Source organism: Poecilia latipinna, unplaced genomic scaffold (genome assembly GCF_001443285.1).
Source record: "Poecilia latipinna isolate Pla-1442-1.1 unplaced genomic scaffold, P_latipinna-1.0 Scaffold4708, whole genome shotgun sequence".
Taxonomy (NCBI): Eukaryota; Metazoa; Chordata; class Actinopteri; order Cyprinodontiformes; family Poeciliidae; genus Poecilia; species Poecilia latipinna.
Genome location: NW_015117324.1, coordinates 1 through 16,154, shown reverse-complemented (window position 1 = coordinate 16,154; position 16,154 = coordinate 1). Strand labels below are relative to the sequence as shown.

The window sequence follows — 16,154 nt, the reverse complement described above, 5'->3', positions numbered from 1 at the left end:
TGCAAATAGACAGGCGACGACAAGTTATTCCTGCAGTTCATATAGAGCTGTGCAACCAGAGCTAACGCGGTTCGTTTTAAACTCTTACCTTTATATATTGTTTTCCAAAGAAAAATAACTAGCCATACTGGGTTGATGTAAATATCCATACAGGTCAGCCTGAGTCCAGTTCGAGTGAAAGGAGGCGCGCGGGATCCGCGCTGGTTAACTTAATAAGGCAGCGGCAGCGCGCGAGGCAAGGCGCAGAGGCGCCAGCTATGTGATTGGTCCGCTCTCCGGTTAAATGCATAAACTATAAACCTTATAGAAATAAATCAGCTTCGCGAGTTAAACACTCAGAACAGAGACGCTTGCAATCCGCCTTAAAGTTTTATTGCAAAATAAATAAATAAATAAATAAATAAATAAATAAATAAATAAATAAACAACAACAACAACAATAATAATAATAATAATAATAATAATAATAATAATAATAATAATAATAATAAATAAATAAAATTCCCCAATTATTAATTTTTCTAAAAATAAAAACAAGCAATGCTTAGCCTGGCGGGGGCTTTAGCATGGCGGACTAACAGGCTTATAATACGCGGGGGTAACCCTGTTTAATCACTTAAGCTAAACATCATAGCCAGCACTATGCCTACACCAGTCACCTACTAATCTAGGGCTTCAGCTTTGAAACTAAAAAGGGCTCAAGAAACTGTAAGCATTTTAGTTTGAATAGAATTCTAAATGAAAATAAAATTGACAATTAACATAAATGATAATTTTTTTTTCTCTAAATGTTAGATCTCAGAGTCTGAATAAATGTACCTGCCAGTTAAATGAGACTCTGGATCGAATTTTTTAGCACTTCTCAAATTTTACTGAACCAACTGGTCCCATTGTGTCTGTTTTAGCACATAGCCTCTTCCTTTTGGTGACTGAGATGCAGTCAAACTGTGAAAAATTGCACACAGAACATTTAAGGAGGTCTTACTGCTCCTTGCAGCAGGATGTTAGCAGCTGATATTTTTTCCCCCCAGAGATAACGTTTTGGATGGTTGGATCTTTCCTTCAATCGCTATTAGATTGCTTTCTCAGGGCAATTCACAGACTTGGTGAACACTTTAGACTTATAGTTGTGCACCAAGCAGTCAGTGTTAACCAGCTGCTGTCATATGGGGGTGTGTCTGGTCTTCAGATGTAGATTTATATTTAGAAATCATAAAGTAAAAGCCAGAGGTTATGACAGCTCATAATTCACCTACTATATATGTCCTAGAATTTCTAGGAAGGGCCATGCCAGACATGATGGGTGCCTTCACTTATTTGGTACACAAATGATCTCTGACCTGTGGAAACCATCAATTTGCATCTATCTTTAATCTAATCTGTTCATAAGAAATGTCTCTTTATAATTTAGAAGATCCAAAAAACAAAAACAAAAAAAAAAAAATTAGCCAGACAGACTCAAAGCCAAACATGGGATAATTTTGAGAACCAGATTATTTGGGTGTACAGGTTGTTTTTTTTTTTTCTCTAGAGACATACGATAAAAACTCTTATGTCAAATTTAACACATTTCAAACTGTATTGGGGTTCTGAATACTTCTTTGATTGACCGAGTACATTTAAGGTACAGATAAAACAGCATTATTCTCATGTCAGCCGCTACTATAGCAGTTTCTATAAAACTCAAAGCTTTATGCGAAGACTATTTTTTAGTACATATTACCAGTTTATGTTTACTCCTTAGTAAGTTATGGTAAAACTCACAGGGTTTTACCATGACTGGTAAAGCGTTCCGCTGCACAATTACATTATTTTGTAAAGATATGCAGTAATGAACATATGTAGCATCCTGCCTGGATTGACTAAGACTTCTTGTCATTTTGCTCTATTCATGGTAGCAACCAGAAGCTGGTGTGTTTTCTTTGAAGTTACATTTGTCCTTTTCTCTGTACGATGCTTTCTTTGAAGGAGCCAGAGTCACATCCAGTATATGCTTAACTCCATACATGAATGTTGTATCATTAATTTTTATGTTTTCATAATTGTTTTAGCAAAGTTGTTTTAGCAAAATATCCTGAGAAAGGTAAAATGCCCATGTCACTGATACACACAGCAGCCAAAGCTCATCTAGATACATCCAGTAACTAAGACATGTGGCTGAGAAAACACATTAAATAATCGTTTAATAAAAACAGATTTTTTTGCAATTACGGTCCATTACAGGATTTTCTCTTGATAAGCTGCCTGTCTTCTGCAGGTAAAGTACTGACTTGTTAGAACTATGTCACCAAACTCTTCTTCAAATCCACTCAGGTCCACTGTAGCAACATTTTCCTTTGACTCTGTCCTGGTAATTCCTGAAAGAATTTCACAAGGCATGAAACTGAACAAAACAATGCTGCTTTTTTAAAACATGTTTTTTGCACAAAATCTCACCAAATATTTCTGTCTAGGACAAATAATTTAGTATTCTTGAAAAAATACTAAACTAACTTGCAAGTAACTTTTCACATATGGAGCTTGTCTTAAGTAAATAATTCCTTAACATTGATGGAAAAGTAGTAGTTCCACTTGCAGACTATTTTACTTATAACATGGAAAATATGTCTTGTTATGAGTAAAATAATCTGCAAATGCAACCAGCACCTTTTCAGAAAAATTAAGGAATTATTTACTTAAAGGAAACTTCTAATATTTTTTCTGAAACATTACTTGCAAGTTAGTTTGTCTGTTTAAAGTCTGTTAAAAATATTTTCACAAGAATCTAGACAAAGAATCGCTGTTTTTGCAGTGTGGAATCTGGCTTCTCCATCTTCTCTATCATTGTGTTTTGTGTTTGCTGATTTCAGGCTCTCAGTCCAGAGGAAAGCACCAGTTGCTATCATGGACTTTTCTTCCAGGATGGTCAGCGGCGTGTCGACTACATTCTCACTTACCCTGTGAGGAAGTCAGGTGGAGGGCGCTCCAGTCGACAGTCAGACCACAGTCTCACAGAGAACTTTGCTTCCCGCACTGTAGGACAAAGCAAGCAGGTCCAAGGTGCATCCACAGTGGCTGATGTGGAAATGGGATGTCTGGGAGAAACTCTTAACAGCCAGGAGGATCACAAAACATTCAGGAGGGAGGAGTTTGAGAAAAATCTGAAAGAAATGGGACTAGAGCTGGAAAAAGATGAGGAAGTGAGTTTACATTTTTACTTTTGTCATCTGCTTTTAAAAGTGTTTTGTGCTCTGATCTCTGTAGATGCTTCATTTTACACTGGTAAAACAGTCAATACAGCTTATTAAAAAAGTACGGAAAAATCCCCACTGAGGAATAAGCTTCATTTTAATGATGAAACTGCACCTATACATTATTTATACAAGACCTGCACAATAGGCTTACAGCAAACCAAACTGCTCTAAAAGAGGTCAAAGCTCAGATAAAATGAGAAAAACTCATAAGGGCAAAGGTCAGTGGATCATGCAGAAATGCCAGAAACTGTAAACGTTTCACTTTGAAACATCATTTCCACCAGAACCACAACAGTTCTATGCAACAGTGTCTGAAAGCTGCAGATTATCTGCTCATGTCTTTTCTCCAAAAATGTGAATAAAAAAATAAATAAAATTTTTGCAAGAGGTTCCACACGTTTAATTGGTGTGCATAAACACTTGAGGGAACTTGAGGGGAATTAACAACAATGGTTTAAAAGAGGTGATAATATTCTTTTAAATCTATGCTATTACATGCCATCAAAACACTGACCCTTTAAAAACCAAAGCCAATGTTTGTATGATCTCTAAATAAATTTCAAATTTATTTATGAAGTTTCCAAGAATAAAAAAGTAATGAAATGCTTAAATCAAAAATGGCATAATCTAGTCATGAACTTCAAAAAATGAAATAACACATGGCTGAAATCTCATATTGTTGTTTTTTTATCTACAGTATTTTTTTAATCCAGAGGGGTTCTGTAAACATTTATCAGTGACATAAATATGAGAATAGATCCTGCTGCAGGCAGTAGGATGGTGTTGGTGTCGGGGTCAGGAGGTCATTGGCAGAGAACTGTAGGCAGATGGCAGCAGCTAAAGACCCCAGAGGCGTGGTGGTGCAGGAGCTTGATGTCCAGTGGTTAACTGTGGAAGCTGTGCCAATGATCAGCATACTGACATTGGCAGCCAAGGCATCTTGTAGGCTGTTGGCAAATGCAGAGAAATCCAACAAGCTGGCAAAAAAGGAATCAAAGTCTGAAGGGCAGTGGAGCAGCAGAAGAGCCTTGGAGACTGTAGGCCTAGAGACACAGGAGGTCGTCAATCTAAGACTGGAAGCTGATAACAATGGCTGACGAACACAGGAAGCCAGTGGTGCAGGAGCTGAGTCTCTGAAGTCTGGTCTGGGCAGAAGAGGGAGGCCGAAGACCCAACTAGAGGCTGAGGCCCATGGTGGAGCTCAGAATCAGACACTTTAGACGGATGCTGGTTGTTCTCAACCCCCTCAAAGAACCCGAACTCATGAAACGTTCAAAACAGAAACAAATGAAATCCAAGGTACAAAGAGATGTTTGCAGTGATCTTCCTGTTATAGAGGAATGTATTTCTGAGTATCATCTGCATGACAACGACAAGTAATCTTATGCTTTCTGATATGAGTCAAGTGGCAAGAGACAAGAAGAATAGGATCATAATTTCCTATGGAGAAAATTAAGACAAAGTCATTTTAAAATAAGGTTTTTAATAATTCAAAATTTCTGCTGAGTATAGAATATGAAATTCAACCAAATTTTTTTATATGTGGCAGGCCATGATTCCTGGTTTGGGCTTTGTAAAGATTCATGCACCCTGGAACGTTCTCTGTCGAGAGGCTGAATTAATGAAGCTAAAGATGCCCACAAAGAAGGTAAGTTCAGCTGATTCCTGCAGTGATCGATCTACAGTGGTTAATGGGAACGCTGTAGTATGTTTCTTCTGACAGTTTTGGTCGCCAAATCTCAGGTTTCCAAAAACCATGCAACAAGTGTACTGTACTTATCTATAATATGTGCTGATGTGCAAAGCAAAACCCCCAATTTTTTTTGTAATCAGTAGTGTCAAACTGGCACCGCATCTCAAGTAAACAACTTTATCTTTGTAATTAAAAGTTGTAGTAAGTACATAATTTAAAAACAACAAAAGGCAAAAACAGAAGAAATCAATTCAGAGCACTTTGTTTCATAAAGCCAGAATGTTCAGCTGTTCAATAATATTTTTTGAGCATATAATTATATTGTTTTATTTAAAGTAAAAAGATTGAACACTTTTGAGAGTATTGATTCCAAATTTCTTGTCAGGTTATTTTAAAAAGAGTCTTTGTTTCATGTGCCTTGCGATGACACTTGTTGTGAATTGATGTTTTATATAAACAGAAGTGAATGGAATGAAGTTGAATTGAAGATGCCTTTTAGTGTGAATGTGGTGGAGCTTAGAGAGGGGTTCAGTCCACACATATAAGCCCTGAACAACATCCCAGGAGAAAACTAATTTCAGGAACTGATGGGGTGTTGATAGTAACATCTCGTTCTGCCAAACTGTCCTAAGCTTTGCTGTCAAATCCTAAGTGCCTCTTGTCCAAACTCAACCCCTTATCGAAATGAGACGCTTTGTTCAGCTGCCTCTGGCCAGTACCATCCTTGTGGACCATTAGAAAAGTGCTTAGAGGCAAAAGTGGTGTGTGTTTGTCTGCATCATCTGTCATTCACTACATTTGTGTCTATCTGCAGGACAGCATATGGCTCTTTGACTTCTTGACAGCTGATGTTATTACATCCATATCTCTATCTTTTAGAGTTGAAAGAACATTAACTTCCTCTCCTCACTGTGGCCATTGGAGCTGACAGAATAATGCTGCAACACATTTTCAAATCATCCCTAAACAGCAATATGCATCTCCATTGAGGAGCAGAAACACAGCATCTAGCACTATGCGATTCTTAGTCCACCCAGCCAATAAACAGTTCCTCCTGCTTCCCCTAGAAAGAAGCCTGTAACACACACGATTGGATCAATGAGGCTCAAATACAGCTTTTCCCAAGAGAATGTGAAGTTCTACCAGACACTAACTTTCTTTTTCATTTTTACTGATTTTCTAATTTGATGACAGGTATAAAACAATGATCAACTTCTTGTCTGCTGAAAACCTGCAGAATAAACGTCACCCTCCAAATGACTCCAGTAATACTTTCACAGGGTAGAACTTGTGAAAGTATCAGGAACAACCTCCAACCTATATGACCAAAATCCATCTCAAGGTTTTCTCCCATTTATTCCAGTTTAGTCACCATGATAAAAATGTCCAAATCATAAGCACATCAGTTTTCCCATTGTATGCATTGTCAGCCAGGCACACCTGTGATTTCATTGGTGTGCCTTGCTGGCAATATGACTGCATATTATCACATGGTGACTATATGCATGTGATAATATGCTGCCATATTATTGCAAAACAACTGAAACATTGTCACATGCCCAGTGGTAAGATTACTGAATCTCATCCTACACTATGCTCATAAAGAAGTCAAGAAGAAGAACCATAAAGAAGAACCAGGTACAGTAAGGACAATTCTACAATAAAACTGGAGTATGAGTTTCACAAAAATATTATTCTAACATATTTGCTAAAACTTTCACCATGTCGGAACAGCATGGAAGGAGACAGATGATCTGGGAGAAGCAGAACTTTTCTCAGATTACCTGTCTTATAATGTCATGACAGTGCTAATTTTAGCAAATATGTTAAAAAAAAAAATTTCAGGTCACATTCTGCAACTCTAAAGAACAGAACTTTCTGAATTATTTCTCTCAAATGTTGTAAAGCCTTGTCCCAAGTCATCAGAGCTGGACCTGTTTTGTGTAGCATTTTGTTGAACTTGATCAGTCAACTAATACGTTTTCTTTGTATAACACATTTCAGCAACAAGGCAGTTCAAAGTACTTCACACAAAAATGTAAAGTCATAACCAGAAAACCTGAGAGATGTGGACAACAGCAGATTTTAATGCATTGTGGTTCTAAGCTGTTCAGTGATTTATAAACTAACAGCAGTATTTTAAAGTCTATTCTCTCAGTGGAAGGACTTTAGAACTGGCTGATGTGCTCTCTCTTCCTGGTTTTAGTCAGAACACTAGCAGCAGCGTTTGGGATCAGCTGCAGCTGGAGGATTGACTTTTTTAGGCAGATCTGTGAAGACACTGTAAGCCCACCTTGAAATCAATGCAACTAATGATAAACTCATGGGTGAGCTTCTCTAGATCTTGCTGAGACATTAGTCCTTTAATTCTGGAAAGGTTCTTCAGTTGATCATTTAGAATAAGTATCGCTACGATAGGTCATAATCTTACATAAACTTTAATATAGCGTTTTTCTGCAGAAAGTCTGTTATGTGGATTTAGTTTTCTCCCTCCTTAGAAGAAGTTGCCCTTCAAGGATGAGATGATGAGACTTTTTTTCAAAAGCACAAAAAAATCTTGAATTCAGTTATCCATTTGTTTATGCTGCAAACTACATCAATAAAATATTTACTGTGATGAAGTAGGACTTTGTGTTCATTCAATTAAATAATTTGTGGACTATTTGAAAATAATTGATAAACCTGTAATCTAGGTCCTTATAATCCCAAATTAACAAACTCTGCACATCCTGACAGTCCTGGTGTAGGCTACTGATGTGCTTTGCCCCAGAAACTTTTTTCTTACCCAGAAATAATATTTGAGATTGCAGAAACAAAACTAGTAAACATACTGGATGTTTTTTATGTGTTCAATTGGGAACAGCCAAGTATAGGACTAAGTTAGAAAACATAATTTACCAGAACTTTCACCCTTTTTAAGAAAAGAAGATTCCTTAATAATAAAATCAGAATCACAATTTTGCTATTGTCATTGTGCAACAAAACACAAGGAAATTCAAAGTTAAAATGAGACTGAACAAAGTAATTCATGAGGTGTCTGTAGCTGTTTAAGTTTAATTTTGGCAAATATTTACTGACACAGATTTCTGTCATCTAAAAGAATGAAAATTAAGCCAGATGTTATATGATGACAAACAGGGACTGTCTGGGTTTATTAGATTGATATGGTAAGTATTTGTACTTGGGAAACACTGTTTTGCTAACACTGACAGGTGTATGGTTTGTCTGGCTTTCTAGGTCTATGAGGTCAAACAATCAAGCAATGTCATGAAGAAAATCAGCTCCATGGTCAATAAAGTGCTGGAGCCATTGCACCCTAATGTTGAGGAACATCATTCCAAGAACATCAAGCACCTGTCACACTCGTTCTCCAGGGAAAAGCAACACCTGTAAGCCCACCTTGATACCTAGTTCTCTAAGAGAGGGTTATGCTTCAGTGAAAACTCATGGTGATTGTCAGAGGGGAGTTGGAAACTGGACAGACAGGTAGGTGGCAGTTGATGATGAAGGAAGGACAGAGACGACGGTGGAGTGACTAATGGTCAGTGAGCGATCAATTGAACTGAGGTCTAGATGTTGATGTCCAGCAGTTGGTTTGAAAACCAACATGGATTCAGACAGGCAGGCACAGAGAGAGCATGAGGTACAATGAGGTAGGTTGACTAGAAACATAAAATAATAGAGCTCAGAGCTCAGACGTTTTTGTGTCTTGGCTCTGTTAAAAAGACTGAGCATCAGGCAAACCATTGGCAGATTACCAACAGGTCTGGCATCTCCAACAAGGGTCAGCTGTGGAAGGAGATCAGAAACCACAGGGGCACACACACAAGCCAGGATCCTGACAAACAGATGGTTGTGCCAACACTGTAAAAAAAATCTGTAAATTTTATGGTAGAAAAATAGGGAAATACCTACAGGTACAGGCTGCAACATCCAGAGCATTATATTACTGTATTACCAAAGCATAAATGTCACATAGTTTTTACAGGTACGAAATATAGAAAACATAGAAATTTATTGTGAATATCTTAGAAATTGTAAAAATTCATAATAAAAAAGGGGGTTCTGTGGTGGCGCCAGGGTTAAGCACAACCCACATTGAGGCCTTAGTCTTTGAGGCTGTCACAGGTTCAATTCCTGGCCTGGTGACCTTTGCTGCATGTCTTCCCCTTCTCTCATTACCCACTTTCCTGTCAATTAATTATGAAATAAAGGCCACTAGAGCCAAAAAAAAAAAATCATAGTAAAATAAAGGGTACTAATTGGCCAAAATTTTGCTGATATTTATATCTATGATAAAAAAAACATAAACCAGATTGCAAAAGTCATTTTTACAGAGAATAGAACACTGGTATAATGTTTTAGTTTCTTTTAAATAATCAACTTAATTCATAATGTCCTTTGAAACCTCAAAGGCAGACCAGGAGTCACACTGTCAATACATCCAGCCGACGCCACTATCATTTATGAGAATATTTTGTTAAATGATGCATTTGAGATTATATGCCATGTTATGCCAACCATACATTTGTCATACATGGAGATAGCTGCATGTTAGGCCCTGCTGCTTGCAATGTGTTGAAGCCAAAGAGGAAGTAGGCTTAGGGCAACGAAGCATGTACAGCTTTTCATTATGTCATTATGTTAAACAGCAGGGTTTACATTTAATGCAGTTACTGTTATTTGTCATGCAAACACAGTTCTCCAGGTTCTACTGCTTGATCCTGCAGCATCACCATCACGTCTGCTGTTGCTCATTATTTTTAACTCTGCAATACTCCAGTTGAGCAGTGGCTCTGGGCTTCCTGAACTCACCACAGTATTCTCAGTTCAAGTGCACAAGTACTAGCTAAATGTGCTAACTAGCAGGCACTAGCTAATGGTTGAGCTGAATGGAGACAGTAGAAACTTAATTTCAAAGACTGTATTTCTGCACATTCAGGAGGAGAAGGACAACACATTTCTGCATCCCAGGTAAGCACCTTTCACAGTTCTAACTGAAGTTAGCTAACTTTAGGCAACTGATAAAGAAATGTTTCCCTGTAATTTCTGTGAACCACACTATTTCCTAACAGCATTGCAGCTATTAGGAAAGAGACATTTTTGCTATATGGAGTATTTAATGCTAATGTTTCTCAAATGCAACACTTTCATTAACATTTCTGAAGAAATGACTGCAAAGCCTAGGCATCATTAAAAATGAGCAGTTATTAAATGTAAATATATTTAGATGCTTCTAATAATATTTCAAGTCTACTTTAGACTGCCTTTGTTTAGTTATTGTTAATGGCAGAAACAGCTATTTCAAGTTTGGTTCATTCATTAATTTGAATGACTGAATGTGAAATGTTTATACATTCAAATTAAAACTGTGAAGAACACTTTACCTTTTGTTTCAGTGCTTTAGTAATATGTGGAAGTAGATAATCCTTCATAAAATGCAGCAGTACTATGGGATGCAATGCAGACATGGCAGAAATGGCTCCAGGCCCCATAGAAACGTCTTTAGAAATCCTTACATTTACCTTTATTTCAGTGTTCCTGATTTCTGCAGATTTTTCCACATTTTTAGTGTTTGTATTTGAGTTTTATTTATGAAGAGCCACCTACTAGTGAAGACTAATATTTTCTAATTGAGCTCAAAGCCTAGTAGTTTAGATGCATGTAATGGATCAAGGTTTGACAGACATATTTAAGGTGATTCTTTGACTGTCTGTACTGCTGTAGGTGGTTGATTACTGCTGCTGCTAGTCTGATGGGAGGCATGGGGGAGGGGTACACTGTGGGGCGGGAGCTCGGCTGCGGACCGCAGGTCCAAGACAGAACTTTGTGTAAATGGGCAGTGCATTGCATGAGGAAGCATTTAGGCACCACTGCATGGTTACAATGGAGAGTTGAGGATGTTTTAAATATGTTTTGATGAGGGAATGACACATCATGAACGTGGAATTATAACACAATATAAATCTCAAACCAAACCAATTGATGGTGATATACAGTACTCACCAAATAAGGGCTGTTTTTAAATAATCATCCCTTTGTTTTTGAATTTTTTTGGTGCTTTTTCTGTTGTTGTTGGACAGTGGTATTAGACCATACTCTTTCTGCATTGAGTTTGTCTTGTGTCATCTATCCTGAATGAGTGGAGTGGTAAAGAGAAAAATGTTTCTCCCAAAAGGGAGGATGGACGGATGAAGATAGAAAATTCCTTGAAAAAAACAGGCCTTTATCTGATGTTTATTGTTTTTTTGTCTGGTTGCAGAGATAATCATGCCAGTAAACAGGAAACAGTTTGTTTATGAACTTCTAAAGTTTCAATCAGAAATAACAACACTGCCTGTTGCAGTTCCAGTCTCCATGTATGCATGTGTGCAATTCTGAGTTTATATGATGTTCATGCAGTGCATCTTTCTAACCTTTGCTCTGTTTCTACTTTCCAACTGTAGAGAGGATCTTGTAGCAGTGACTGATTGGAAGACCATCTCCATGTAGCACACGCTCCTCATCAGAGTCTGGACTCAGTGACTTGTTACTCTTGACCAACACAGAGCAGCAGTTCCTCTGTCACACAGATTTCTTCCACCATGGATTATCACTTATGGATACATGCTGCTTTTTAAGATCTTAGTAAGGAAGAATTGTTGAGATGTAGACAGGAGACTGAATCAGTTCTTTTTTTAACTGAATGTTCAAATAGAAATTGTTTCTTCAAGTGGATTAATCATAATCTGTATTTTTGTTTACTTTGTACTTATAATTTTCCATATTGAAATGCTGACAAACTACATACCCTTAATGTGTTTTTTATGTGTACTGTAATTTTTATTGGAAAATTCTGACAACTACATCTGTAGGTAATTTACTGTATAGTTGATTTTTATAATAAAATGTCATAGTGTATCACAGAATTCTGCTGTGTTTTTCACTTGTAAAACTAGTTATTTTATGGTATATATGTTGATTTTATTGTAAGTTGTCAGAAACAGTTTACAGTTCTGAACTGTTAAAGTGACGGTTGTCAAAATATTACACTGTAATGCAATACAGCCGTTTTTACTAATACAACCACAGCTGCCCGTATATTACCGTATTTTACTAAATACAATATTTTATCATATTTTGCTACTTACTCATTTTACCATATATGGTAAAATCCTGACAACCACAGCTGCTGGTTTAATACTGTAGAGAGTATTTTTTTAATTACATTCCTGCCAACTGAATGCAACTACTGCAAACTAGTGTGTCCTCATCTTGCTGTGGGTTTGCACCTGTCGGCCACCATATAAAAGGGACAGAGAAAAGTGTTTGTAGTGAGTTTCTACAAGTTATGCTTCTCTGTAGCAGAAAGCTGATTTAGTAACAGTGAAAACGTCAGTGGAAGGTTAACAGCTGGTCACACAGGTCTAACATACAGGTTTGCTTTTTAAAACAAGGATAAGGATAAAAACATTGGTAAGGTTGAAACTGCTTTATCAGCAGGGCAATGTGTGTGATACTATGCAAAGTCACAATGGCAGAGGCGTCTTTATTCAACGAGGGTTATTATGGGATGGATCCTGACATCAGAGCCACACAGGCAATAAACACAGAGCACTGTGATCCCAAGGATAAAATGCTAAAGACAAAAACAGACAGTTATGTATTATGTACAGAGCAGAGTTGGTGTTGGGGGGTTCAGGTAAGTGTTGTCTTTAAGGAATACAGCTTCTGTACATTCAATGAAAGAAGAAAACAGCACGAAATAAGTTAAACATATTAAAGTCTGACTTTAACAGATGAGTTATTGTCAGGTATCAGTTGTGTAGAACAAGTTTGAATATTTTTACTGCAAACTCTGCTGTTTAATTACTTATACCACAGCCTAGAGACAGTTATGCTATTTAAAAGATAAAAGTGGATATTTGTATTTGGAAATGTGTTAATTATTTGCGCCAAAAACAAATTGATATTTTTTTTCACGTTTCTATGTTAACAGGTTTGACCTCTCAGACAAAGATAACTTTTTTGACAGCAAAACCAGGAGTTCCATAGTAAGTCCACAGCAACAATTCTACACTTGACTGTTCTTCAAGAAACATGTTTGTTTTACATATGAACTGTACAGTATGAAGCAGAAAGAGAGCATAAAATCATATTCTTTAATACACTTTGAAAAATTCTGACAAAGGTTCTGGATATAATAAGTCCTTTACTGTTTTTACATTAAAGCCCTGCAATTTTTGTAATTGTATGTAACTGTGTTACTGCTTTTTATGCTCTTCTTTTGTAACTTTGTTTGACTCCATGTTAGGTATTTGAAATATTAAAAAGAACCAAATGCAAGGCTAAATACAGCATGGGTGAGTCCAAACCATTCTATTCAGCTTCACAATGCTCTTTTATCATGACCAACATTTTTTTTCTGTTTTCTTTCATGCAATGATTTAATATAAACTGTTTATAAACTGTAAACTGCCCACAATCGCCCGAAGCGGTCGTGTTATTTTATGCCAGAGTTTTATTTACAAAAAACAAACAAAAGAAACAATAGAGCAATCATTCACAGTATAGTGGGGTTGCAATAATCTCAATACGTCCATAGCTAAAAAGTGCAACACCATAATTTTAATTCATTCTTATAGTAAAATGGTGAAGGTTAAAAATTTCCCAGTGAATAATAACATAATAAATTGATTTAGTATTATTTCTTGAGTACCCTTGTTGACCCCTGAGACAGCAGGTCTGTATCTGCCGCATTTTCGGTTAGCATGATTTTTATTTATTCTTATAGCTTGAATAAAGAAGCTATTCCTGACTATTGGATAACCTAATAGTCAGGTTATCCAAACTGGTAAACCACAATAATGAAAAAATAGTGAAATAATACATTTATTTAATGATCACTGAACATATCAACACTCCCAAAAAAAGAGAAAAGAAACACACACAGGAAGTCTTAACTTTTTTAATGTAGTGAAATGACTATTTCCTCACAGTATTTATTTACTATTAGTTTGTTTACCTATTAGTTTGATTTTTATTTAAATGGTTACTTATATTATTTTGGCTAATACTGTTATATATTAAATAAAGTATCATCCAAACTCAACATTGTAAATAATCAAACCATAATTGATCATTAAAGGCATAATAGGAAACTGAATAAATTTTTAACAAAATGTTCTGTACCATGTTGGTCTCAGGAGGTGATTGATGTTTGGGTCTGCAGTGTTCCTCTCCTGATCCGTTCTGTCTGAATATCACCAACACATTAAAAACGGCCTGTATTCATCCTCACAGACATACTCAGACAGAACACAACATTTAATAGCAACCCTGGTGGCAACCCTATCCTATTTTAAATTAATTTGAAATGTGACAAATCACATTTTTCTGGTTTAGTTTACTAGTAACTAGTAAACTAAACCAGTTTACTAGTTTACTATCTAATCATCATCAGACAGTATGATCACTGTCTGATCATAAAATCAAGAACTTAAAGAGAACCTGTCTGACATCTAAAGCATCTCAAAATGTTAAATATTATTAACTCATTTGAATAAACTCAAGAACAGATGACAAACAATGTCATTGCATTATCTATCAATCTAGAAAGTGTAACAAACCCATTTGTAAGGCTTTAGGAGTCCCAACAAATAGAGAGTGAGTCATTATTCACATATGGAGAAAACATGGAACAGTATATGAACTTTACAACAGAACATCAATAACTCATCCAGGAGGTCACAAAATGACCCAGAACATTTTATTTTGCCTCTATCTTACCAGACAAAATACTATATTTAAGAAGCAGTTGTCTTTTATGAATTTGACCTAGCCAAGAGGCAGCGCAACAGGCTTCACTTCCCCTAGTTAAAATCAGAGTTGATGATTCAATAATAAGGAGACTGGGCAAAAATACCTTTCATGGCAAGAAAAAAAATTCAGAGTGACTATGGGAAAATGAAGGTAATAAATGTCTGGTTCTCTGTTCATGTGGTCTTGAGTATCCACCTTGACATGGCTTTCTTCTTTGTTTTTATCTGACAGGGATCACCAGTCTCCTTGGTAGTGGGGTTTATTCAGCAGCCTATCCTCTTCATGATGTAAGCAGTGCAAATATAGAAAAGCTTTTTATTTGGATTTCAAATTATAGGCTACACAGTTATGGAAATTAGCACAAGTCCTTCAACATGGGTATTTTTTTATAGAGGACAAAGCAGAAGCGAATATTTGTCTATAGATATTTGTTTATACTGTGATCCCAAATTACAGTGGATAAACTTAAACTCTTTGTTTTAGAATGACTACCAGCTTGTTAGTAATGTGTATCCCAGTTATCCTTTTCTTCTTTGAATTTGTTTTAAAAAGCTAATCTTTTGTAATCAATAAAAGACATCAGCTGTAGCAAAGCGACTTTAGCAAAACATTTTTAATTCAACTCCTGACATCTGAGATGGTTAAGTACTGCTTTGCTGCCTTAAGTCAGTGAAATAACTATGCCATGTTTTCTTAGGGAGCCATTGAGGAGGAGAGTGCAGAACCCAATGACAGAAAGGTAAAAATGTTACAATATCTTCATCATTAGATTACCGTAGGTTCTCAGAAGGGCATCAAATATCACGTGCTGCATAAAAACATGTCTATTGACCACTTAGCAGTGACAACCAAACATCATTTCTGCACAGCACAGTTAGAGTTAGAGAAGGCAGAGGAGTAACTAAGCATCTGACACAGAGCAAGAGAGAAGGAGACTTAGGCAGATCTGTAGAAAGAGAGAGTGAGAGGCTAATGCTCAGCCAGCTTCACCTAACAGGGCAGTATTATGTAACATTGACTTTTTTTAGCTTTACATCATGTTATGTTATTCCCTCACCAAAAACCTACATGGAATGTCGCCTTGATTCTTTCATGCATATTTGAGAAATCATTTAATCTCCGATGGCAAGCATACAGCTGGGCAAAGCGTCTGGGTGGCCCAAACGCCACTTCAAGAAGCAGCTCTTTCTGGGAGCTGCAGATTCCAGGCTTCTGAGCTTCGACTTCAAAGAGCAGCACTCTTATTTAGTCTAATTTGGCACAAAATTTTAGATAAACCAATTTACATAACAAGAAAGTATCTATCGGATGGATCAAAATAAAAAATGTGTCAACCACCTTTTCTCATAAAAACTAAAGTTTCTGAGTCTCCCACTGAATAAATGAGACTTATTTGCTCAGGAGTCTGGAGTGGTTATTTTTTCACA

At 36.6% G+C, this 16,154-nt stretch overlaps 1 protein-coding gene across 1 annotated transcript in view; it reads left to right on the top strand.

The window, feature by feature from the left end:
* Positions 1-15,496, top strand: part of LOC106942945 (anoctamin-1-like) — a 22,989-nt gene extending 7,493 nt beyond the window's left edge. Inside the window, exons 2-8 of the mRNA XM_015026299.1 lie at positions 2,850-3,179; positions 4,783-4,881; positions 8,164-8,315; positions 12,905-12,959; positions 13,220-13,268; positions 14,959-15,014; positions 15,425-15,496. Of these exons, the coding sequence (XP_014881785.1) occupies positions 2,850-3,179; positions 4,783-4,881; positions 8,164-8,315; positions 12,905-12,959; positions 13,220-13,268; positions 14,959-15,014; positions 15,425-15,496 (813 nt within the window). The remainder of the gene's footprint in view (positions 1-2,849; positions 3,180-4,782; positions 4,882-8,163; positions 8,316-12,904; positions 12,960-13,219; positions 13,269-14,958; positions 15,015-15,424) is intronic.
* Positions 15,497-16,154: the final 658 nt, after the last annotated feature.